The 25,551-nt window shown below is 43.8% G+C and overlaps 1 protein-coding gene across 19 annotated transcripts in view; it reads right to left on the bottom strand.

The window, feature by feature from the left end:
- Positions 1-25,551, bottom strand: part of CACNA1B (calcium voltage-gated channel subunit alpha1 B) — a 310,494-nt gene that overhangs the window by 84,436 nt on the left and 200,507 nt on the right. For 13 of the 19 annotated variants that reach the window (XM_030507166.1, XM_030507161.1, XM_030507169.1 and 10 more), the window contains 5 exons: positions 23,752-23,858; positions 16,623-16,685; positions 5,663-6,484; positions 4,246-4,460; positions 1,979-2,099 (listed from right to left, as the gene is read on the bottom strand). In XM_030507166.1, the coding sequence (XP_030363026.1) occupies positions 1,979-2,099; positions 4,246-4,460; positions 5,663-6,484; positions 16,623-16,685; positions 23,752-23,858 (1,328 nt within the window). The remainder of the gene's footprint in view (positions 1-1,978; positions 2,100-4,245; positions 4,461-5,662; positions 6,485-16,622; positions 16,686-23,751; positions 23,859-25,551) is intronic. The other 6 variants (XM_030507165.1, XM_030507163.1, XM_030507164.1 and 3 more) reach the window with 1 other exon arrangement.

Consider the following 25,551-nt stretch of genomic DNA (forward strand, 5'->3'; position numbering starts at 1 on the left):
GTGGTGCACATAAAGAATTTGTTGGGGAAGACAGTCTGGGTTATTCCTGCTTCAGGTAAAGGCAAACCCACTCGTGGGGTTGCTTTTGCTCAGGGACCTGGATATACTTGGTGGGTAATGCGGGAAGATGGGGAAGTCCGATGTGTACCTCAAGGGGATTTGATTTTGGGGGAAAACAGCCAATGAACTCAATTGTACGCTGTTGCCTGCTCTATAACACTTTTATAGCCCACCAGCTAGATATCTTCAGGTCACCAGCCACTGACCCTGACTTCCCTCCGATCATCACCTCAACAAAGAATGAATTTTGAGGAAACCAGACGAGCTCAGCAGTGACCAGATGAGTTTGGCGGTATCATCAGCAGGCAACAACCCAACACTATGTACCGTCCCTCCTGCCCTGAAAGACTATTACAAGAGATGGAGCCTGACATCATGGACTGGATGAGTTCAGCAATTTTACAGGGATTGGTCCATGGACTAGGGAACGATATCTTTCTCTGTGTGTGGGTGTGGGTGTATATATATGTGTATATATGGGACAGGGGTGATGGTGTGCTGAGAGATGTGGGATCTGAGCATGACGTGAATGGTATGGAATAAGGGGTGGATACTGTCCTGGGTTCAGCTATAGCAGTCATTTTTCTCCTGCTTAGTAGCTGGTGCAGTGCTGTGTTTTTTAACTTTCAGCCTGGGAACAACGCTGATAACACCGATGTTTTTAGTTGTTGCTAAGTAATGTTTATTCCAACCAAGGACTTTCTCAGTCTCATGCTTTGCCAGGGAGGAGGGGAAGCCGGGAGGAAGCAGAGACAGGACACCTGACCCAAACTAGCCAAAGGGGTATTCCATACCACAGCACGTCATGCCCAGTATATAAACCGGGGGGAGTTACCCGGAAGGCCCAGATCACTGCTCGGGTCGGGCTGGGTATCGGTCGGCGGGTGGTGAGCAATTGTATCCTCTCCCCTTGTTATTTCACTAATCGTTATTATCATTGGTGGTAGCAGTAGTGGTTCTGTGTTATACCTTAGTTGCGGGACTGCTCTTATCTCAACCCGTGGGAGTTACATTCTTCCCATTCTCCTCCCCATCCCTCCGGGAGCGGGGGGAGGAAGAAGGGGGGGGGGGGGGAGTGAGCGAGCGGCTGTGTGGTTCTGAGTTACCGGCTGGGCTCAAACCACGACAACAACCTTAGACACCAATGTCAAAGATATGCAACAAGTCTGTCTGAGCTGGAAAGAAACAATTGCATCTGCCCCTAGCAGATCTCTGGGTTGGCAGAAGTTTCAAAGCCCTCCGTTGCCCCAAGTTACTGCTTAAAATGACTCACAGGCCTTCATGCTACAATTATTACAACCCCTGCTGCTCTTGTCTAGTCCTGCAGCCTTCAGAGTGACATAATCAGTATTTACAGGCTTTGAGTACCAAGCTCCCCATGAGGTACAGATGCCTGAAGCGGAAGAAATGCTGTAATCCCAACAGATCCCATGAGCGGTACTCTCAGCCTTGGCAAATGCAAAATATTCACGTTTTCCCAGAAGTTGAAGGTTTTCAGAGATGTGAGGGTCCTAGTACAGTAAGAGCACGAATTCCAGCTGAGGAACCTGCAGGAATTTGCTGACATCAAAAAAAGGCCCTCAACCTGCTTCTCCTGGTAATGTTTCTCCAAGTGATAGTCAATGTTCCCACTCTTTATAGTGATACAACTAAGCAAATAACAGCCCACCTGACCATCAGCAGGGCAGTTAGGACGGGTCTGCCTAAAGCAGCATCTCTTCCTTGTCCTACCAATATATCCCCCCAGAAAATCCCAGCTGAAAAGCAGCAACCAGTCTGCAGCCTCCATAAGATTTTATTTCATTTCCCAATGTGTTTGACTGGCAGAGATGAAGATCAAGCTGATGTTATTGCTCTGAATACCCACGCCTGAAGTACCCGTAACCCATAAGTGGTATTACGGTGTCAGAGTACTTACGGATTTGTAGGACTTAGGATAAACATGGAACTGTAAGGCAAGATTGGTTTAGGCCCATTTTTCGTCAAGTCATCGACGTCTTTCTTCTCCTCCGTTTTACTTTCAAATTCAACATTGTTCACTGAAATATGAATTTAAGGAAACAGAAACCAGAGAGTTAAAAATGTATCTTCACATAGCAGGCTGCCTGCAACAGCTGGATATGCAAACAGTGCAGCTGGGAGAGCAAACATCCTTTAAAGATGTTGATTAAATGTGATGAACAATCATTTGATTATCACCACCGCTATTTACTACGCCTTGATATACACTGCAATTATCCTCCTTAACTGCTGCACTGATGAGCAATAGATCAGAAATGGCCAGGAAATGAAGATGCCCAGTGCAGACAAACAAAGAAACTTTATACTTATTCATACAAGAGCTGCCAAACTGGGGATGGAAATCCCATTCCAAATATCATAAATTATTAGGGAGAGAGGAGCAGCTAGGGATCCTTGGAAAGAAAAAAGACAGTGAGTTGAACTAAGTTCATAATCCCATATCTTCTCCCACAGATCAGCAGCATGATTGGCTTTTGAATGTGTAGAAGAGCAAATTCTTAGATGAGCTTCAATAATTTTGGGGTTAAATGCTGAACTTCCCAGCATTAGGAAAAGACGTGGAAGGGATTTCTTGGGCCCCTTAGCCCTGTGCCTGCATAGTGCCCCCCATAGTTTTGGCAGAGCTCCCCATGTATAAAGGTGTCGAGCTCCATCTCACATCAGGTTTTTCATTACATGAACCCCTTCTAGATGATAGTTCTGAATCTCACATCCAAAGGTTAGAAATGCATTCTCTAATTTCCATCATAAGTTTACTTGCTGTGGGTTTATAGGATAATTTGCTTAATTTCCAATATATGAACTGGAAACATTTTATGCTGCAAATTCTTCTTAGGCAGATACTGACTTGTCTATTAATTCACAGGACTTGGAATCCAAAAACCCTCACCCGCTTATAATGTGTTAGGTGCAGGGTCTTATAACTTTTTGTTTTATTTTGCAACAAAATGACACCTCATCGTGTGTGAGTGACATGTTCAATAAACTCCTTATTGTATCTGAAGCCAGATACCAAGGAAATGGCCAGGAAAGAGAGAGACTGATAAATTGTGATTGACAGAGAGTCAGTATTGCAATATATTAAAATTATCATTTAAGAAAAAGAAGAAATAAGGATGGGGGCGGGTGGGGAAGACCAGTTGTGTGTGGCTGACAACACGGTTAAAAAGCACATAGAGAAGCCACCAGCTTTTGGCTGTGCCTCTTGGAAAGCAGAGTCCTGACAGCCTGCTATCTAATGTGGACCTCTTAGACCTCACACTGCAATCCTCCTTGGCACTCCCAGCTCTCAAGACTTCCCAGGCTGTGCCTACACTGCCAGGGATGAGCCACAACCTGGTCAGAATGGGCTGGCGGCCAGGTGTTTCCAGTGCAGACCATGGGTACAGTGGTCTTGGGACCATCTGTAAAACAGGGCAGATCCACGCTGATGGACCCAATGCACAGAGCTCTGGAGAAGGACAGATGAGGGTGGATCTGCTGAAACTGAGATGCAGAGGATTGCAAGAAGCTCTAAAATTACACAGCCTGCAGGAACCCAAAGCAGCAGGGTCACCCGATGGATGCTGTGATAGCTGTGCAGCCATGAAAGACCTGCTGCTCCACAGTGGGCTCAGCTAATACACCAAGAAGCATGAATTTGGCCTGTGGCCTTGAATGCAATGCCACTGCTTCCCCTGCCCTTGTCTGAGGGGTCTGTGGCCCATCAGGCCTCTGGGACACCAGAGGAACCGTAAAACAGCACTGCTGGAGTAGGAGCTTGCAGCATCGTAGCAGAGGAAGGCAATAAAGCAGAGGACCTACTCCTGTGCTCACAAGGTCTGCTGCAGAAGTTGCTTACTTTGCTGCACAGCTCTCAGTTACTACATTTTATTGTTTTTCTTGCTCCTTCTCTCATGTAAAGATACATGGGTGTGCTGTGGGTGAGCCATCTCAAGGGAAGCTTATGTGGTCTTTTCCAGAACCACCAGGTGACCCAGGAACCCCTTTTGGGTTCCTGCAGGCTGCATGAATTGTAGAGCCTATAGCAACAAATTCTCCTATCCACCTATTGCAAGGATGACCAGGAGATCCCCATCACCCATCATGTGCTGATAGCTCCTTGGAAAGACAGCTCTTTCCTGACAACTTCCTAGCAAAAAGCAAGGGGACAAAGGCACTCACTTGGTATGACAGTGGTTTCCCCTGGCGGGGCAGTGATGGTGACAGGGATGTTCACAGTGGTGGTTTTATCCAGCGGTGGCTGAATCATCCGTGTCACATTCTTCTGGTTGTCAGCATCTTCCGGCTGCTCCGGCACCTTCTGCAGGTAGGTGCTGGGAAGGGTGTGCACAGGGACACTCACACTTCCACTAGCCTCGATCTCACACTTATTCTCCCTAAGGTAAAAAAGCAGGTTTTATTGGATAGGGCCCAAGAAGGAGTCAGAGACCGTACGCACCCTGGTTCTGCACCTCTTGCTAGGTTGTATAGACTATTTTCTCCATGGAAGTCCTTTGCAGGAAAGTCACAGGCTGCAGGAAAACCTACTGATAGCACGGTATGTGACCTGTTCCTCTGAGCAAACATTAGGAGGAACCATGCCACTGAGCATCACTTTATTCAGTTTGATGGGACTCAGAACCAAGGCTCATAAGGAAGGACTGGATAGCACTTGAATGTAACAATGACATTAGCTTTCCAGCATCAGCTGGCCTGAATGAATTCTGACATTCTGCTGCTTAATGTTCTCCTGAGACCTTATTTTAAATATGGTGACTCTCTTTCCCAGTCCTAAACCCCTCTGTAATGTTGCTTTATGCAGCTAAACAGCTTCTGCATTCTTCTGCAGCAGCAGTTCTATTTCAGCGAGGAGAAAACTGAGCTTGTGCACATGATCAAACTAAACAGTATGCAAAGTGTTTTGAAATCCATCTGAAAGGAGGATAATACAGACAGGAAAATTATTATCTCAGTGCCACTCACAGCTCTCTATGGTGACATGAACTCTATTCTAAAGGATCCCAGTGAAATTTCTTTTCCACCAGACTAATAAAGCTGAAAAGGCAATCTATCGTTCTTTATTAACTACTCTAAATGCTTCACGAGTACTATTTTTCTCACTTGACTTACATAAGAATTAAACCAAATGGGGTACATTGGTGTTCTTAATGAAAGAAGCCACATGCTGTAACAACTGGTGATGCAGCTGACAGGCTCATCATAAAAAAGCAAAAAGAGAACCAAAGGACTATAAGGAAGACTGGATGCTATTTAAATATGTGTCCCAGAGAAACTTCCTTGAAACTCTCTGTTCCATGTTATGTCTTAGAGAGTCTGATGGTATTTACATCAAGGATATCTCTTTACATAAACCTGAGCTATTCTATGGTCCATCATGGACCAAAACCACCTTTGGGAGCCTCTGGCATTACTGATTTAAGCAAAACAGAACTGCAGGTTGTGGTGGTAGCTGGTGTGGGTGTGAGAACAGCAGGGAACACCATGAGAAGGGGAATAAGTAATTCCCTGAATTATGGCCTTGATCTCGTGGCCCCTGAGCTGTCCTGGGGATGAGTTCAACCGCGCAGCACTCACTTACTTGGGCTGATGGTTCCGGTGCTCCTTCTCACCAGCCTCCCCCTCCTTCTCCCCGTTCTCCTTCTCCACCGAATCGTAGGTTGACAGCGCCCTGTTCCTGAACCTGTGCCGTCTGTGAGGCTCTTCTCCGTTCTCGCCCTTGGACCCGGGCTCCCCTTCCCGGTTCCCAGACCTCGACCCTCCCCGGTGTCGGGAACGCCGCTCGCTCCTGGCCCCATTGATTGTCCCATTGCCTTCCTTGCCTTGCCGTTCAGCAGAGTGCCGGTGAGGCCGGTGCCTGCGGTGCTCCTTCTCACCACCTTCTTCCACCGAACCGCGGCGATGGTGCCTCTTTCCCCCTTCCGGACCCCGGTTCCGATCACTTTTCCCTTCCTTACTTCCCCCTTCCACCTCCTTGCTGCGGCTCCGGTGCTGCCTGTGCCGCTCCTCCTTATTATTGACACCAGATTCCCCATTGTCATCCTTGGTCACATCACCCTTCTCTTGCTCTCCCAGTTTGTCCTTATCCCGGTGTCGGTGGTGCTTTCGTGGAGCTTCTGCCCCATCACTGGAGCTGACTTTGGTCTGCTCCACCTCCTGTACATCCACAGGACTCAGCTTGCTGATGTTGTTCCTCCCTTCGCTCCTTGGCTCTACCACCAGCGGCCGATCCAAATGAGTCTTCATGTCTGGCCTGATGTGAAGGGTGGTGGCATAACGCACCCGCTCCTCTGGATCCAGCTCATTGTACAGTGCCTCGCAGCTGGCTCGGAAATTGTGCATCCGGATCTGGCTGGTCCTCTGCTCCCAAACAGATTTGGATTTGGAGGAGTTCTGCTGCTTGCTGAGGAGGGGAGGAAGGTGGAAAGTTAGTATCCAACTTTGAACTCATTCCCTAAAAAGCAACCAAAAATATAAGAGGAATTTTTCAGCTGAGACGAGGGATTAGAGGGTTGAGCCAAAGAAATTACAGGAATGGAGAGAAAATGGCTGGCAGAGAACATGAGCAGGGAAAGCCAGCAGGATCATCAGTGTTAGTTTGCCCCCACACGCGTTAAGCACTATGGAACAAGCCCTCTGGAAAGGAGTTCTCTTGGCTTCTAAAACAAGGCCATCCCTTTTGGAAGCCTCAGGTACAGTCTGAAGGGTTAAAGTCTCTGCACACAAGTCATACAGCACAGCCAGCGCTTTGAAACAGCCCATGAGGCTTCCCACAATTAACAGCACCTCTGTCCCCACCTGGAAACATCTGGATGAGCAAATCATCAGTGAACAAGAGAAATTAGATTGACGGGAAGAGCAAGGAGAAGTGAAATCTGCCTCTGAGCTGTTCTGTGTATTGTGAAAAGACCCCAGGAATGGGGAGAGTCACACATAGGTGCAGACATGATGAGAGCACCTTTATCCCTTTAACACCTTTATGGAGAGACTAGCTTTTTTTTCGTCTGCCACCTATTATGCTGAAGATACCTCCATTGGCATTGCCTTAATGCTTTGATGCCTCAGCACAGCTCTTGGTTTCTGACCGCCACATGCAAATGGGTCACCTCCCTAAGCTGACACAGGCAGGGAAGGCTGTTTTGCTTTCCTCCTAAAGACTGCAAGTCAAATTCTGCTTTTGCATAAAACCAAAGTAAACCCATTGGCTTCCAGGGTGGAGTTCTGGATTTAGCTGGATGGAGGACCAGCACCCATTTTCTTCCTTAATGAAACTTCCTCTAACAAAGACAGGAAAATCATTCTCCTTCCACCAGCCTGCTCTGTTGTCTCCCTTTGCCACACATGAGTCTGAGCTCTGCAGCCGGAGGGGCCGCGTGGGGCTCTGGCACTTAACACACACCCCACAAAGGAGGCAGATGCATTTTCCTGACGCACTTTGTGGGCTCCCCTGACAATAGAAGAAAGCAGCTCCTGTGCGTGTATGTGCTGATTTGGACTGTCAGGGTCTGTCACTGTGCACAGACCCCGAGGGAAGCAGCACTCATGTAAGCACAGTGGGAGCTGTCAGAAAGGCTTCACATCTCGGAGCACTGCTGGGGGATCACTTCTTTACCGAAGGTGCTGCTGCTTGGCTCTGCTAAAGAGGCAAAAACCTACCTAACCGCTCTCTGCAGATGGGATGAGGGCATCCAGGCAGGTGTGAAGGCATCTCATGTAAGCCAGAAATCACAGAGCTAACCACCAAACCCACAAATCTACATTCCCTGTTCTCAAGAAGCACATTCTGGACTAATTTTCCAGAAGCTGAGTGCCCCATTTACACCACAGCATAAGAACTGGTGACAAAAATCACAGTTCTAAATGTAAATTATACCAGAAAGTACTGAGGACATAGCTTAGAGCCCCACACACCAAATATCACGCATCAAAGGGAGAACAAACCCATCACTAGGGAAGAGCACTCCCCAAGCTGTCCTAGTGACCCCTGACAAAACTGAACAGCCTTATCGTAGCAGGCAATAACTTGCCATTTCTTTTTGTTTCTACATTATGAAAGATCATCATGTTATCACTCAACAGCAGATTTACTTGGGTTTGGAAGGAACTAATGAGTAACATGCAAAGCCTCTGACTGCCCAGACCTGCTGCCCCGTGCAAGGATTTCCCATGAAGAGCTGCATTTGCAGCCCTCCGTGGTCAGCAGAGATGGGCACAGAGAGTTGAAGCTGCCTGGGATGGGCATCCCAGGATGTCCTGTGCATCCTCCAGGATGGATGGGTGCCTTGCTCTGCAGTGCTCCGGATTTAGTGCTGCTTAAACAAACTGGGCTGAAAAATGAACTTCCTCTTTAGCACACAGGCTCAGGGAAACAAGACAGCTTAGAGACAGGTATGTGCATGCCCAAGTGCTGCCTTGGCACAAGCCACCATATGCATTTTGTTCTTAGAGGACATTTCTCACTTCATAAAGAAAGTCCTTGGGGTGGGGACCAGCTTCTGGTTTGTGCTTTGAACAGCCAGAGTGAGCTGTCAACACTGAAGCAGTACCTAGGAATAACAATTTAAAGCTGGGAAACTGCCCTTCTGCTGACTGAAGCCTTCAGTTGATCTACAAACGAAGAGCAGAGAGAAGAGCACAACTGCCTGCTCCCCATCCCCTGTGCTCTATTTCCATGGGACAGCACCATGCAAAGGCCCAGCCTCCCTGCAGAGACTCTCCACAGTAAAACACACAATAAGCCATCAGGCAACTTTTCTGGACACAGCCTTTCCATAAGTGCCTGTACTGAGCCTATCAAAGCCAAGATATAAAAGAAAATCTCCTAAATCAGCCTGAATGTGGTGAGGAGGAAGGCTGAGGATGCAAGGATGGTACTCATCACAGTGCGGAGGAGACACTCAGAATCTGCTAGCTCTGACACAAGATGTATCATTTCAGGAGGGGTTTTAGTTGTGTTTCAGTTATGCCAAGAACATTAATCAGCCTTTAAATTATCTCTGAGGTGCTAAAGCTTCCGCTGTACTTCACTCATGATGAACTGAAAGGTGCTGACAGGTACACACACCACTGAGAAACTGGAGCAACCAAGTAATGCTCATATTAACAAAACCTATTTTGCCAAAATCCCTTCCTTAAAACAGACACTGACATTATAGACTCGAATTTCTCAGCATCCAGAAATGAAATGCATCCTTAACGTTGACACAAGTAGCAGAGGTGATTGCCAAAAGATACAACACATAGCCACCCACTGCTTTGGCTACTGACAAGTCGAAGAGCAGGAGGTTCAGAAGTAATGCCTTCATCCTTTCTGCTTTCTATGTGAAAAGACACCAAAAAAAGGAGTAAATCAGAAAATATCTGAAGCGCAGCAAAAATACTATCAGGAGAATGTGCAGCCTGCCTGCAAGCTCATTATCCTATTCAAACCAGCCAAGAACATCAGGAGCAAGTGACATTGCACATAAAGTCTGCTGCAGGAAATGGAAGTAAAGCAATGGAGCAGGTTGGTCCCTCTGGGGACAGTGTTTCAGGATTTTGGGAGCCAAAGCAGCAGCAAATGGAAAGAATGTGTTATCTCCTTGTCCAACTAAATCTGACTCTTGCTTTCTACAAGTTCTCACTACAACTGGACATGGCCATATGTGACAGCTTCTCCTCTCTTATTGCTCTGCTGTAGCTCTTTCCAGAGAAGAGCTTTTGAAGTGATCTACGGCCCAACAGGATGTCACTTTGAAACAAAACCTGGTTTCATTACAACTACCTATCCGTGAGGATACGGTGTCTATGCACACAACGCGAAATATTGCAGAAGAGATGGAAAAACAGACAGGGCAAAATCATTTCCTCTGCCTCCTCCAGTGTTAGGTCCAGATAATTATTGGCCCTGCATGAACTGGGGCAGACATAAACCGTCTCCAGTACAAGCATGATAAGCTGCAGCACAGCTTATCCACAAACTGATAAAAAATGAGCCTCTGTGATAACAAGTATTTTTTCCAGAAAACTATCCAATTATGAAGCCAACTCCTTATCTGAAATCCTGTTCATTGCTTGCGTCTTAAAATCCTTCTGAATCTATTAAGAAATAATCACTTCTGATCTACAGACGTAGTACAAAGATGAATGATAATTCAAATTATGATTACTTCCTATCCCTATTTTCTATCTAGTGAATATTTGGAACTCTTTGAAGGCTACTGGCCACCTACTCAGTTTTCAGGTACTCTAGGCTTGAAATGCTGTATTAGATATTACTGCTAATGTGCTTCTTTGAGTAGCTCCACTGCTTCTGCTTAGATTAAGAAGCCAGTAGTCAAACCATTCCTGCCTGGGGCTATAAATAAAACCATACGACTCATGTAGAATCAAATAAAATTCATATTAATGAATCAGTGACTAATGTTGGTCTTAAAAAAATGCAACCAGTCACTGTGTAGATTGTTCAAGAAAGGAAAGCATATTTTTAGTCATATTCTAATCTTAGGGTATTCCTTAATAAGTAAAGATGTTGTTATCATAGCCTTTTAAAGCGTTGCTTCAGTTAATGGCACTTTGCTTCCCAGAACTACTGGTTTAATCAGCTACATAAACGCAATCCTTCAAATTTTGCTTTAGTAAATAATGAAAGCTGACTCTGAACATCATAATTTGATGTTAAAAATACCTACATTTTAGATTGTGGGCATGAAAGAATATTTTCTGATTACAGATGAAAGGGATTTTCTTGCTAAAATACAGTTTCAACAAAAAATGAGATGCAAAAAAACCTTTCCTCTAAAATCATATTTTCTGTTCATAAACTGGGAGAAGCTCTCTCCACGTTTCAATTTTCCATTTGGAAAATACAATGTAGCATTTTAGTTTGGGGCAGGCATGCACAAAGCAGAATGGTTTATCTCTGTTTGGTTTGATAACAGTTTTTCAGATGAACTCATCACTAGTGTTTAAATTTGCTTTGCCAGTAACCCCAGGAATTGCTGCTTGGATGCTTTGGCACCTTCTCTTCTTTATGAGCTCCATGTCCCACCTGAGCTCTCCTGGGATATGTACTGTGCTATGCCACCAAGCTGGTGCAATGGTGTGCATCAGAAATGCCACCACCAAGAACTGCTGCAGAAACCACTGCCCAGTCTCCTCCAATATTATCCTTGAATTTGGTTCTGTACATATCAGAATTTCTTATGAAGTTTCTCAGAAAAAAAAAATATTCTTTCATAATATTTCTCTTAATGTCTATTAGCTAGAAACTCTAGATTTTGAACATGGTGTAAGCCTAAGATAATGCTGGCTGTATATCACACCGTTATGTTCAGAAACTTGCTACTGAAATCTGAAATGCCTTTCAAACAGATACCAACTTCTTAGATTGAGAAAGTTCACTAAATCATAGAATCACAACCTGATTTGCGTTGGAAAGGACCTTAAAGCTCACCCAGTTCCAACCCCTGCCACAGGCAGGGACACCTTCCACTAGAGCAGGTTGCTCCAAGCCCCTGTGTCCAACCTGGCCTTGAACACTGCCATGGATGGGGCAGCCACAGCTTCTCTGGGCACCCTGTGCCAGCGCCTCAGCACCCTCACAGGGAAGAACTTCTTTGTTATATCTAACCTAAATCTACCCTCTTTTATCTTAGAGCCATGAAACATGCATCAAAATGCAACATTTTGGTACTTTTTTCAGTATTATCATCCTCAGATTGAATTTCTACTCCCTCTACCTGCTCTTTTAGAAATTTGGAGAACTGCAGATGCAGGATTTGCTGACCACAGGTTTCAGCAGAAGCAGCTGACATGCCAGAGTGGGACACTGCTGAGCACTGCCGAAGGTCCTTCAGGAGCCACTGAGCGCATGTCACGCATGATACACTACAAGCCCTTTGGCTGGGGCCTTTGGCTAGAAAGACAGAGCCAGAAGGTTTCCAGGGTGTGTATCATAACAAAGCTCAGGAAAGATCTAGCACTTTGCTACCACTCTGATGAGGTGGCATGGCCACCATCTCCTAAGAGCAGCAGAAATCATTATATGCTGCTGCTTAGAGTTTGCAGACAGCTGAGCCACTTGTTTTTGTACAGCTCTGAAGTGATGAGAAGCTATCCAAGCCAAAGCTTCCTATGGTATAGTAGCAAAAGTTCTACTGCTTTCAGCTTGAGTTTTTTCATAACAGAGTAATTTCACTTAACCATAACTCACCACCCTGCATGCTGTTCTCTATGCCTCTAATAAGAAAAATTTCCTAATTGTTTTTCATAATAGGACATCACATACTTACCCCAGATGGTTTTATGCACATTCTAATCTTAAGAAAATGCCAGAAATTATCTAATCTGACTCAAGCTACATTTCTATCATTAGTCACAAGATCCCTTTTCAGACCTCACGACTTCCTTAATATTGCAGCTATGAATTGTGATCAAATAATTGCATCCTCAGCAATAAATAACGGACTCTTTAACAGAGAGAGTTAAAAGTAAAACAAAAATATGAAAGTTAAAAGCCACATCACTATGGCCCAATTTAACAAAAAGCACACCAAGGTTAAATATGTGGAACCATGATGTTCTCCTAAAATCCAGTCAAATTACATTTACTTTGTTTTTTGCCTCTGAAGTGTTCAAGCTATGCTCTCCAGAAGACATTCTGACAAATCATAGAATCATATCATAGAATGGTTTGTGTTGGAAGAGACCTTAAAGCTCATCCAGTTCCAACCCCCTGCCATGGGCAGGGACACCTTCCACTAGAGCAGGTTGCTCCAAGCCCCTGTGTCCAACCTGGCCTTGAATGCTGCCAGGGATGGGGCAGCCACAGCTTCTCTGGGCACCCTGTGCCAGCGCCTCAGCACCCTCACAGGAAAGAACTTCTGCCTAAGAGCTCATCTCAATCTCCCCTGTTTCAGTTTGAACCCATCACCCCTTGTCCTATCACTACAGTCCCTGATGAAGAGTCCCACTCCAGCATCCTTGTAGCCCCCTTCAGACACTGGAAGCTGCTCTGAGGTCTCCACGCAGCTTCTCTTTTCCAGGCTGAACAGCCCCAATTTTCCCAGCCTGTCAAATAAGCAGCAATGGCCCAGACCAGACTCTGTAGGGGTCACCACCACTCTGTAATGGTCCCACCATGAGCTCCAGACTTTTATAAAAACCCAGGACAAAACATATCAGGGAATGAAGTCACAACCCCCTTTTGTGCATGATGAGGATGGAAATGAAGCAGATAGGCCCAGACAGTGAATATACAGCAGCAGCCGATAGAGATCAAGAACAATTTGGGTTCTTGGATGGCGAATGACATATTCATCCTGGTAGAAGATATCGAAGCTTTTTCATTTCCCTCTGCCTGCTATCAGTTTGTCTACAGCTGGGTGGATGCAGTACAGACCTGCTGTGATGGTTTGGGCGGGAAAGAAAGAGCAGCTCAAAGAAAGCCAAGTTTTGTTCTGGCAAAAAAGATAATCTGTGGCCAATGCTGGTGTTGAGCACTTCTGGAAACAAAAATCCTCCACTTGTGAAATACTGGGATTTGCTTTATTTATCTTTCTAGAAAATGCCTTAAGAACATGTCAAGTTTCATGTCCAAGCAATGACTGACACCTCTGGATCCCATTAGAAATAATAACAAACATCAATGCAAAGAAAACCTCAAGTTACTAGAGTTACCTCAAGTTACACTTTGATTTCATCAACAACTGCAATATATGGATTTGTATGAAAATTCAACATTCTATAACTCTTAAATACCTACTACTGGAAAAATATAACATAATTATTCACTTAGCTGTGTGTCATCCCCTATGTACATACAAATTAGTCACCAATTTCAGCATGTATCTTAGATAACTGCTGATCTTCTTGAAGAAATAGAGCAGATCTGTATTTAATTACCTCTCCTCAGTGAATTAAACATGTATTTTGTACTGCTTGCATTGCTTGTATTGTAGATCTTATAGCTCAAAAGGCTGGAATTAGCACAAGACTTCACCTTGATTATTCAAAGAAACTAGCTCTGATATTTTGTCTTTAGTTTCTTACTAATATAGAATTATTAATATTTTTAATACGCAAATAATAGGGGAATAAAACCCAACCCTTTATGTCTCAAAAGATTTCTGAGTAAGCTTTGTTCTTTCAAAACAGATGACCATGGCTTTGCAGATCCTGGTTCTTACTGATATTCAAGGCCCAAAGTATTTTCTGCTGTTTGAGCAACCCAAGGGAGAAAAAGGAATGAGGATATTTTTGCACCTTTTACAAGCTCTTTTCAGTCAGCAAAACTGTTCAACTTCCATCTGTGCCCAAAAATCACACCACTTATCTATTCAGTATAATTACAGCAATAGCACTCCCCGTGGGTAGAAACAAATTGGTATAAAGGCATCCTGAACCTATGCTAATATTCACCCAGGGAATGGGAGTCCATAGCACCTGCATGGCCCTAAGAGGAGTTGTTCCAGTTTGTCTATTTGAATTGAAAATAAAACCCCACATTTCTAACCATTACATTTATACTGAGTAAACAAGAACTTCAGATGCCTTTACACTGCAGGGGACTTCTACTGCTGCTCTGTGATGGCTGGTACTTTTATACATTGCACATTGTAATGGGGTACAGTGATATATTTAATTAAACAGGAGGTATTGAAATGAGAAATGCTCTTTAGATACCCGCAGAGAAGAGAATGCATACTCAGCTCATCTGTCAAAACCAGCCCTGGTTTGCATAGGAAATTACAAATTACTGCCCAGACGGTGCATAGAAATGTTAAAGAGGAGAAGAATCCTCAGTTACAGCTTTTGCAGTAAAAATTCACTCTGTTCAAAGACCAGATGTGAGTCATATCAGCAAAAAAAGCCTCTATTATACTGTCTTTATTGCTGGTGGGGAGTTAGCAACAGACCTCAATGGCAAATGCCTCCAGATGCAGGCAAATCCTCCTTCCAAGGGGATTTTAGTACCTGTGGTTTGATTTCATGTTCTTAAAAGGCAGCTCTGTCCATGGAAGTTTGGAAAAGGAGCCAGATTCTTCATTCTTACAAGGCTTCATTTCTTATTGGGCAAACATTGCCTCCGACCAGTTTGGTGCAACTTCTACTGGAGTGAATTCCAGTGTTGGGGAGGAAGCAGCTCGGCAGCACTTCTCCTCCATCACCACCTTTAACCATCACCTTCCTCCTGCCAGGGTAGGGCAGGGTCAGAGGGAAATAAAGGGCAGCAGACCCCCCTCTGCACCTTTCTGCCTGTCAAGACACCCTGCAGCCAATAAATACACTGGAAGAAATGAGCCAAAAGCTGCCTTAATCTAGTTTATTCCCCTAAATTTTCACTGTCCCAACTGTGTGACATCTCAGACCTTAGCACAGACAAGTCACACCTACTTTTGCTAGTTAAAAAAGTTCAGTCTTGGTCACCAGAAGCAAAGCTCACACATCATATCAACATATTTTTAATACAAACATGTCTAAGATCCACCAGTAGATAAGGACCCCCAAAACACCCTGGGAAAAAGGAAGATGTCAGGAAGCTGGTGGAGAACACCTTTTGCTTCACCGTGCCTTTGGTAGCTGCTATGGTGCACGTAAGACAAACCCACATGTGTTTGAATTGCACTTACTTGTCTTCAAAAGCATTAAAGAAGAAAGATAACATCAAATGGTAAAGGTATAACCCAAAGCCAAGACACTGAGATGGGTTGATGAGAAGCTGATGATGAGTTTTGTTTTATTAGTCAGCAGGAGCAATGACATTTTCTACAAACCTGCATCGGTGTCAAAGCACACCCACGATTTACAGCAAAGCCAGCACGATTTGTTTGTTAGGAAGGGGATAGAGTGAATGGAAGGTCTATCACTGTGTTCGCTCAACCACGGGTACATAGGAGTTTGCTGGGTGCCTCGTTTTTACTATATCTCTAGCTTTAAGCTCCAGCTCGAGGTCAGAGAGCACAGGCATAACCAGAGCTCTCATAAGTTTCCCAAGGATGCTTATGGAGAGTTTTCCAATTTGGTCTCACTTGGGCCCCATTTCCAGAAGTTTCTTTTATAATCCTTCTCAAGCTATCATTTGAAGAGTACAATCATGGTGGGCCCCCATTCTCCTATTGAACCATAAGTGCAAACACTGGTGGAACATCAAAGCCATCAGCCCAGTACATAATAAACACAGAGGACAAAAATACAAGTGAGAACAAGACAAACCATCAAATGAGGGCAGACAGGAGAAGAGGGGAAAATAGTTAAGGAATAAACAAAGGAAAACAATTAAGGGGATGAGAGAAAAATGAAGGAAGGGAGGAAAAATCACAGTCAATGTTCAAAACACTACAGAGTTGCTCACAATCAAATCACAAGCATTATATGGCAATGTCGCACACCTTCCAGTCCTTCCACTGTATGTTGGTCTGGAGGCTTTCCACAATGATGGGAATGATTTTTGGGAAAAACAAGGGGGGAAGTGAAGGCATCAGGAGAAGGGGAAAGAGGGAGGTTTATAAATATAGAGATAGAAATCCATGTACTGAATATTGTAACAGAGAGCAACTCACGGTGAATTTACGCTGGAGACTGACGAGCTGCGAGATACAGTACCTCGAGTTTGCTTTACAAAACTGCACATGCAAAAACAAAACAAACAAAGAAAACAAAAAGTGAGAAAACAAAAAGAAAAAAGAAATAAAAATAAAGAAGAGCAGAGAAACCATAAAAGACATCGGGAGGAGACTCATACAGGCTGTGTCCTATCGAATGCAGACTGCAGCGTGCATCTTGGTAGGAAACCAGGCAAGCTTCAGAAAGTGTGGAAGCCACAGACACACCACCTTCTAGTTAACAGGGAAACAACCAAAGAATCAAAAACAGAACCAAAAGGGGGAAAAAAATTAAAAGGTGAACCAAAAGCCACACAATGATATTAGGACTTTATGCCTCCATGTGCTATACTCACACAATCCAAGTCCTCCGTAGAAGTCATCTTTAGGACCTCAGGGTAGAGGTCCTTGTAGAAACAGGTGGTGGTTGCTATTACAGCTGTGCTGCAAATCATTATTTCCAAGTGTGAGCAGGATGCTAATTCCCACTCTGTCTCTGTGACACGAGGAAGAAGCCTTAGCACAGAGAAAAGCATGGGCTGGAGGGAGGAACCTGGGGCATGTCCAGAGAATCCAAATCCACCTGAGCCCCAGCAGCTGGAGACAGGCTGCTTCTCCTTGGACTCTGCCCTGGATTTGCTCTTAAGAGGCACCTACTTCTGACAGGCATGGGGACATACCTGAACTCAGACTGTCCAAATACAGCTCACTGTGCCTAAATCCCATAGGTTTGCAGCAGCTTAGGCAGGGCCTGACACATAGAATCATAGAATGGTTGAAAGGAGATTGTTTCAGTTCACAAGAAATTCTGTAGATTCTCCTCCATCCAGTGTTTGTATAAACACCCTTACACGTGGGGGGTTCTAAATATGGAAATCACCGGATTGCACTGAAAAAGAGTTTATTTTTCCTTTGGCAGGGAATCTACTGAAAAACAGGATTCTAAATATCTTGACAGATCTTGGCTTGAGGTGCTAATTTTTGCATTGTTATAAGAAATATTCTTTATAAATTTACATCATCCAGAGAACCCACCCCAAGGCTGGAAATAAAATCCCTTCACCTCCTGAATTTGCCTTTTCCCTTGCAGCATTTTACCTCCTGCTTCCATGAAGGTTTTAATCTGTTCACGACCAATACTAGCAAACCAGAAGGTTCATTTTAAATCTAACATTCTTCAGATATCTTATAAGTAGTTTTAAATATGCATTTACTTAAAATCCATGAATTATTCTGAACAGAAATCTTGGCCTAGGTAAAGGCTATAATACAACGATCCAAAAGTCAAGAAACCTGGAATGAATATAAGGGAAATTATGAAAGGCATCATTAAAGTTTTGCTTGGAGCAAATAATCTGCCGAACAGTCAGGTAAAATATTTTGTCTAAATTTTACTATTTCTGCATTTGTATAGTGCCAAATGAAGCGGGAGCAGGACTCAAAGTGGAGTTGGCACGTCCTGCTTGCTTGCCAAGAAAATTATTGTTTCCAGGTTGCTCCAACTGGGGACCCCTTTACTCTCTGGCTGGATGTTGAACTCCCAGTTTATTAGCTAAACCATGCACAGAACAAACCCTTGAATGCATGAATGTGTCACGAGTAGGTAAGAAATTACTTGGGCAAAACAGGTGTAAAACTCATGATGGAGGAGAATGTACTGGGCTGCCCTAGTTTACCTGCAAGTCAGCACCAACACTGTGCAATACCTGTGGAAATCTGGCTTTGAATTGCTGAAAGCAGGATCTTAGCATCCCTTCGCAGGAGGCTTGAATGAACTTTTGCATCTATCCCTGCCTTGTTTGGTGCAGTGCAGGATGAAGGCCATGCTTGGATCCTGCCAAGTATCCTTGTAACCTGGCCAGCCTACATTATGCAAGTCCTGCAGCACTCCAGGTTCACTCCTCTGCTCCCACTGCTGGAGTTTGCTCTTTTGAAACCAAAAGTTTGACTAGATTTCTGCTCAACTGCAGGGTGTAAAGTCACAAAGCACAGACAGCCTCCTTTTCCAAATCAAAATGACACAAGTACTTGAGCTTTGCTCAGTTCTACTTACCATCCATGAGGGACAGAGTACATGAGAGTCTCTTTAGGTGTAGCTGAGTCACCGTTACACTGACAGCAAGGGCAAAAAGGTAAACTAACAGGAGGAATCACAATACCTCACACATCAACACACGTCATGGGGGGAAATAGAGGGAAGAAATCACAAGCCAGCAAGAGAAAAAGAACACCTCTCCTAGTCTACATATCACCCAGCACAGGATGTTTTATGGGCCATGTGTTCAGGCACACTTCTTGCTGGGTCCTGTTGGGTACCGACGGCCCAGCAGGGATTTGGAAACAGACCACAGTATTCCCAAGACAGAAGGAAAATATGGAACCTCTGAGATGGAAAATGTCCTGGAGAAACAGAGCAACTCCCCACCACCACCACCCCTTTATCCCCAGACCTGTACAAAAGGGACAGACAACTCAGAGGTCATTGTGAAATGATGTGCCACCTTGGTTGCTCTTGGCACTTTGCTAGTGAGTAGTCAACTTGCTCACATTAACAGGCAGTATCTATCTGTGGGTGTGCAACTAAAATATAAACTGCTTTGAATAACCACGTGAGGGACCAGCAGAAACCAGCCAGAGCCTGGAGAGAGGAAAAGGTCTTTAGAGGCTGGAAGGTTTTCCTGGGAAGCACGGGTAACTTTGGAAAACAGTAGTGGGCAATCCTATAGAACGTGTCTAAGTCTAGTGCCCACAGTGCACAAACTGTCTCTGCCACTGTCAACAAAGCTTCTTCCACCACATCTGGGAAGTTCTCCTCCCATTCGGAACTCACACCCTACATCCATACTTACATACTTTCCTTGGGTCTGGCTATGACTGTAACCCATTACCACATGGAATTAAAAAGGAACCCATAAGAAACGAACCAGTTTCACTCAGCATGACCTCGGGAAAATGACTTACAAATGGTTCCTACAAGTTTAGCAGTTGCTAGCTGTTGTGATTCTTGTTTTAAGGCTTTTCCCAAGAAAATCTGAAGAGGCTATTGGAAACTACATGGGCTCTGGGTGCCAGGTGAGCTGCAGCCCGTGTCCTCTCCAGTTGGTCTGCTGGTCCATGCTGGGCTGGGTGTGCTTATTGCAGCCCCTTTTGTACGTGCCATTGGTGCATCTCTGGCTGGAATAGAAAAGGTGGATGAGGAACCCAAACATGGGAAGTTCAGGCTTTGGGTTCAGCAAATACAGAAAGACCGTGCTTATACTGGGGTCTTTGTGTTACCATGGAAATGAGCCTGATGGCTCTCCCTTCCACTAGCACCTTTTCATCAGCATTGCAAAGTGGTTTGCACATCCACTGCCTGTGTAATTGGCCCCCTTTTCCCCCCTCCTCCATTCTGGCCACCAAGGAAGCTGCACCAATGGCTTGCTCTAAGGACCTGTCCATCTGCAGTTGCTGAGTTCAGGAGGCTGAGGAGGTTTAAATGCTGTACAGAACAGAGGGTCTTGAAGACAATGTTGAGCAAACTGAACAAACCCAGAAACTCACCTCCAGAGACAACAAAGCAAGGAAAATGCTAAACAGAAAACAAAACAAATCACAAAAATAAGAATGAAACAATGGGCTCAAATTAAAATGTAAGAACACACATTAAACAGATACTCTGGTTTTAACCAAACATTACAACAAGGAAGGAAACAACGTACCAGCCTAGGTTTTAATCCTGAAAAAACACAAAACAAAAAGGCCCAAGGATAGAGTTCACCAGGTGAAAAAACAAATTGCAGTCAGACAAATCTGTTCATGTTGAGTCCCTTTGGAGAAGCAGAAGACAAACCATAGAAATCCTGAGAGATTGATGAAGTGAGAGCTACAAACCAAGTGCAGGTAGAACATTGTAATAAAGCACTTGGACTCAGCTGCAAGATAGATGACATCTCAATGCCACCCATAATAATGAGTATATTATTAAAACAGATCCCTATGACACCATAGAGCTTCACCATCTATCAACCACAAGACAATTCGTGGCTCAGGCAGCAGCCTATTGCAGGTGAAGGTTCCTCTTCAGATGCTCCAAGCAGGCTGACATGCTAAATAAGCAACCAGTTTCTTATGCCTAGGAAATGACATTTTGCGACTGATGCAATTAACTGAACATTTGCTGGAGGTCAGTTATGAAAAGAGGCTTGAATGGCAAAGGAGAGCAGAAGAACTGGTGGAGATAAACTGCAGGCACGGGAGCATACAAACCATGGGTGCAAAATGCAGTTGCACAAGAAAAATGCCAGAGGTGTAGGAGCAGATACAACACTACAGAGTATGGAATGGCCTGGATGGAGGCTTAGGGGAAGATACAGACTCTCAGTCCTTGGTGTAGGACTGACAAGGGAAAGAAGCAAAACAGCAAGCACAGCACCTCATCGGTGAGAAGGCAGAATGACCGATATGACTTTCCACCAGACTCAGCCCCAGGACGGCTTTATCACCTCTGTGGGAGGACAAGCACACCAGGAACATGAACATTATGACTAAGGAAATGCAACTCATGGTGCCCTCTGCTAACACCCAAGAGACCTGTTTTGATTGATGCAGGTAGAGAAAATACTGATGCTTTCAGAACATCGATCCATGCTGTTGATGCCTGTTGTTACAGAAATTCATTTTCATATGTTATGAAAATAAAATCAAGTTATAAAACTGAAAAATGATTCCTTAGGAGAAAATAACAATATAAACTGATAGGGTAGACCCATCTTTGCAGCACATCTTTGGTAGCTCAGTCCCAGATTTCCCAGCCCCTGCTCACCACCCACTGTAGGGTGCTCAAGTTCTACATATGTTTGCTTTTTGTGGTGGTATTTCCATACACCAAAAATCCTGTTGAAAGAATGCCCAGCACTTTTGCATGCTTGGCATGTCCAGCTCTGAATTGCATCAGAGGCTTGACCTAACAAGTCTTGCCATCAACATGGCATTTACTTCATCTTCAGGACCACTGTGCAGCTTAAGAGCATAAGAAATGAAGTAACAGGGTACACCTGGCTGCCAACCATGGGTCCCGTCATCAACCCTACTATTCTGGATCTAAGGGATAGGTACTGCAAGCCTGAAAGCTGTAGCTGCTAAGACACTTTGGAGTTCACTGTGGATGTATTTATGTATTAAGCAAATTGCTTTGGCATGCATTCATTAAATATCTTTTGTATCATGAGCCAGCAATCCATCCATACACCTATTTCTGCCTCACAAAACACCTAACTTCTCCTCTATGTCATCATCCATTTGGTCATCAACATATAGTCCTTAACACACATGTTTTCCAGACTAAAGCCCTGCAAGCTTTGGGAGTGGACTTGGAAGCACCTCACTGGCACTAAGGCAGAGAAAAGGAGAAGTCACACAGTGGCTGTTAGATGATGGTTCCCATAGAGCATGCACGATGCTGCTGTGGTTAGTAGATGTGAAAGCAACCGACTGCACTTTCAGATGTGCTCACTTGTAAAGCCTAATTACCTGCCTGTAGCAGGTAGGGGTCTGGGCAGATACAATTTGAGGCAAAATAAGCAGAAATCCACAATTTTGTACTCACTTTTGATTGTGGTCACAAATCTGGCCCTGTGATATTGAAAACCAGGTGAAAGCCTGGTGAAAAATCATGGAATAAGGTTATTTTAAAGCAACTAAACATGTGGTGTAAAATCTTAGCTCCATTTTCTGCTGTATAAGAAATCTTCACATGCTTTTGATTAATAAAGGAAGAAAATAAGCATCATCATCTTGCATTTTAAAATAACAGTACCAGGAAATTCATCAAAGAACAAGAGCAAATATCCTCATTTGACTTCTTTTCAAGACTAGACAGGAAATCATTGTAAGAAAAGGATCATATTTAAACCCAACAAACAGACACAGAATAAATAGAAGCTGATTAAAGCAGTAATGACAACATAAAATGGTAAGAGGAATAAAATAGCCAAATTAATAATATTCTTTTCCTTCACATACGATGAACTGGCTTCATTTGGCCTATTGTCTTTGACAAAGGGAATTAAACTCCCAGTAACAAAGGTCTCAAGAGATTTACCCTGATGGAACAAACAGGGATCTTACTGCATTTCAGATACTTTGCAATAAAATTGAACAGGAAATGTCTTTTTCTATGCTTGAGCTTCTCCAGCCTTTGGAGGTCTCCCCTGCAAAAGGGATCTGGAAAATTTCAGCAGCTCTCAGTAAAATCTGAGGCATGACCTAATGTTTTTGATGCTGGTTGTCCTGATGTTCAAATTCCAGAAGAATTAAATGAACCCTTAAGAAGAACATAGCTCTCAGTAAATCCATGCAAGGTAGGCATGTATCAAACACGAGCCCATAATTCCACACAGGCAGAACTCTGTACTGACCTCAGCAACATCTGGGACAAGTATTTCCACCTACATAGAAATTTTTTCACGTCAGTTTAGATCCATATATACGAAAAAGTGGTCCCCAAGTCAATATTTTTTAAGGATTCTGGTATCACAGAGTCCGTGCTCATGTCCACATCCATGCAGAAAAGCCTGAGTCTGAAAACGCAAATTGATGTTTCTCTCTAAAAACCAGTGACTGTTCACATAAGTGATTTTATTCAACCCGGCTCTCTTTCAAACAGCAAAAAGAGCATTCAAGCATATTTTTCAGTCTGATATTTAGGACGATGCCTTAACGCTTAAATTCTCACAGCAGAGATCATTGAAAAATAATTATGTGCAACGTACCTCTCGTAATTACAAATCCAAAGTGAATGGATTTGTTAATATTTCACCTGGTGAAATCTATCCTAGGACAGTTTAAAAAAATCATCTAAAAATGAAGTAATTTATAGCAGGGCAAAAGATGAGGCATTAGAAAGAAAAACAAACTTAAATACTGAATTAAATTCATGGTTAAACAATCAGCTCTGAAGTATTCAGTCCACATAAAACCCTGTCAGTAACAGAGATATAAAAGGGCTCACAGAAGACTATGGGATGCTCCAGTTGAACAGACACATACTGACACTGAAAAACTGAAACCGAACGGTAAAGTTCCCAAGTATCAAAGTCATGCTTACGCAGCTATGGAGATGTTGGCTGCAGACATGGGGCTGACTTCTGCCACCTCTTTGGCCTTTTGCAGGGCGAGCTTTTGATTGGTGGCTTCCTCCATCTCCTCCTCATCCTGGTGCAGAAAACCAAGAGAAATCAGAATGTGCATCATGTAAGGACAGTGACCAGAGCTCCCCCAGTCATGAGTCATATGTGAACATCACCACTACACTCTGAGAACAGTGGAAACTCGTTAATATAAGGCATAATTCCATAACTTCTTTCAGGGACTCCTGGGTAGGGTCTTGGTGCCAGCAACAGCAGGTTGAGATGAGAAATGCAAGGTTTGGTCAAGTGTTCAGCACATTTTTATCAAGATTACGTCTTCCTTGCAAAGCTTCTTACCTCTCTTGGGTCTCCTCTTAGCATTGGGGAAGGAGACTGTGGCAGAACAGGGAGAGACCTGACCATAAGTGTGACATTTCTGGGGTGAGTTGAGCCCCATCACTCTAAAGCCTAAGTCCTATTGAAATGCATGAGATGGACTCTTAAATCCTTCATGACTTCCTCCTAGCATGACTTTTCTGAAACAGTAAGTGCAATAAACAACAGACTTGACTGGTCCTGCTCACACCAGCTTTACTCCAATATTTCCACTTATTTCAGTTGAATCACTGAAGACTTACAGAGCGATAGCAGAAAGGAGGAGACATATTAAAGCATAGTCTGTAGACCCAAGAACTATAACCATCAGAAAGATGGTTATACTCATGCTTTCTGCATACACCCCAGACCACATGGATTTTTAACCTCTCTTGGCACTGCAAGTTCCTGCAGAGCGTAACTGTGATTATTTTCTTCCTACCCATAGTAATGGCAAGAGAAACACTGTTCAAATTCAGAATACAGGGTCTCAAGCAATGAGATGAGGGCAAAAAGCAAAGAAACAACCTGGTTCATCTTCAGCGGTGGTCTAGGTTAAACTTCCCTTACACTTTCGAGGCAGTGCAATCAGTAAAATCATGGCAGAATAAACACAGACCCTCTGATGGCAATGGCAGCATCACACATACTCAGGGAATAACCACATGTCACAACGAGAGCAGTCACAGGCTCTGCTGTTGAATTTTATGAAATGCCATAGATCTACCTCTGCTCTTCAGTGGTAATGTTGCGAATGAGTTATGCTTAAAACAATGAGAGCAGACAGCAAGACATCTAGCTCTGAAACAGGAAATCATCCAGATTTATCTATCCTGAATACCACATGCATAAACAATTCCTTACCCTGATTTTGGTGTTACTTGCTCACACTGAACTCATTTTGAAACTCTTTTCTCTTTTACAAGAAAAAAGAAATGATGGAAAATGAATCAAAAAACATTTGCTACTATAAAGTTCCTGTTTTTTTTTCCTTTCCAAATATTAGTGGGTCTATAACAAGTAAATTCCTACTGCAGTGAATGAAGAACCTGAGGCAGGCCATTAAAAAAAAGCCCTGCTGAATAATTATACAAAGTCAATATTTCTCAACTGGCAACTTCCAGTAAATTTGTCAATGGTTTGGAAGCTTGTTGTAAAGCAAGTTTGTCCTGGTTTAACCCCAGCCAGCAACCAAGTCCCACACAGCCTGTTACTCACTCCCCACTGGTGGGATGGTGTAGAGAATCAGAGTAAGAAAACTCATGGGTTGAGATAAAGACAGTTTCACAGGTAAAGCAAAAAACACAAGCAAAGCAAACGAAGGAATTCATTCACCACTTCCCATGGTCAGGCAGGAGTTCAGCTTTCTCCAGGTCAGCAGGGCTCCATCACGCATAACAGTG

Source organism: Strigops habroptila, chromosome 15, assembly GCF_004027225.2.
Source record: "Strigops habroptila isolate Jane chromosome 15, bStrHab1.2.pri, whole genome shotgun sequence".
Lineage (NCBI taxonomy): Eukaryota > Metazoa > Chordata > Aves > Psittaciformes > Psittacidae > Strigops > Strigops habroptila.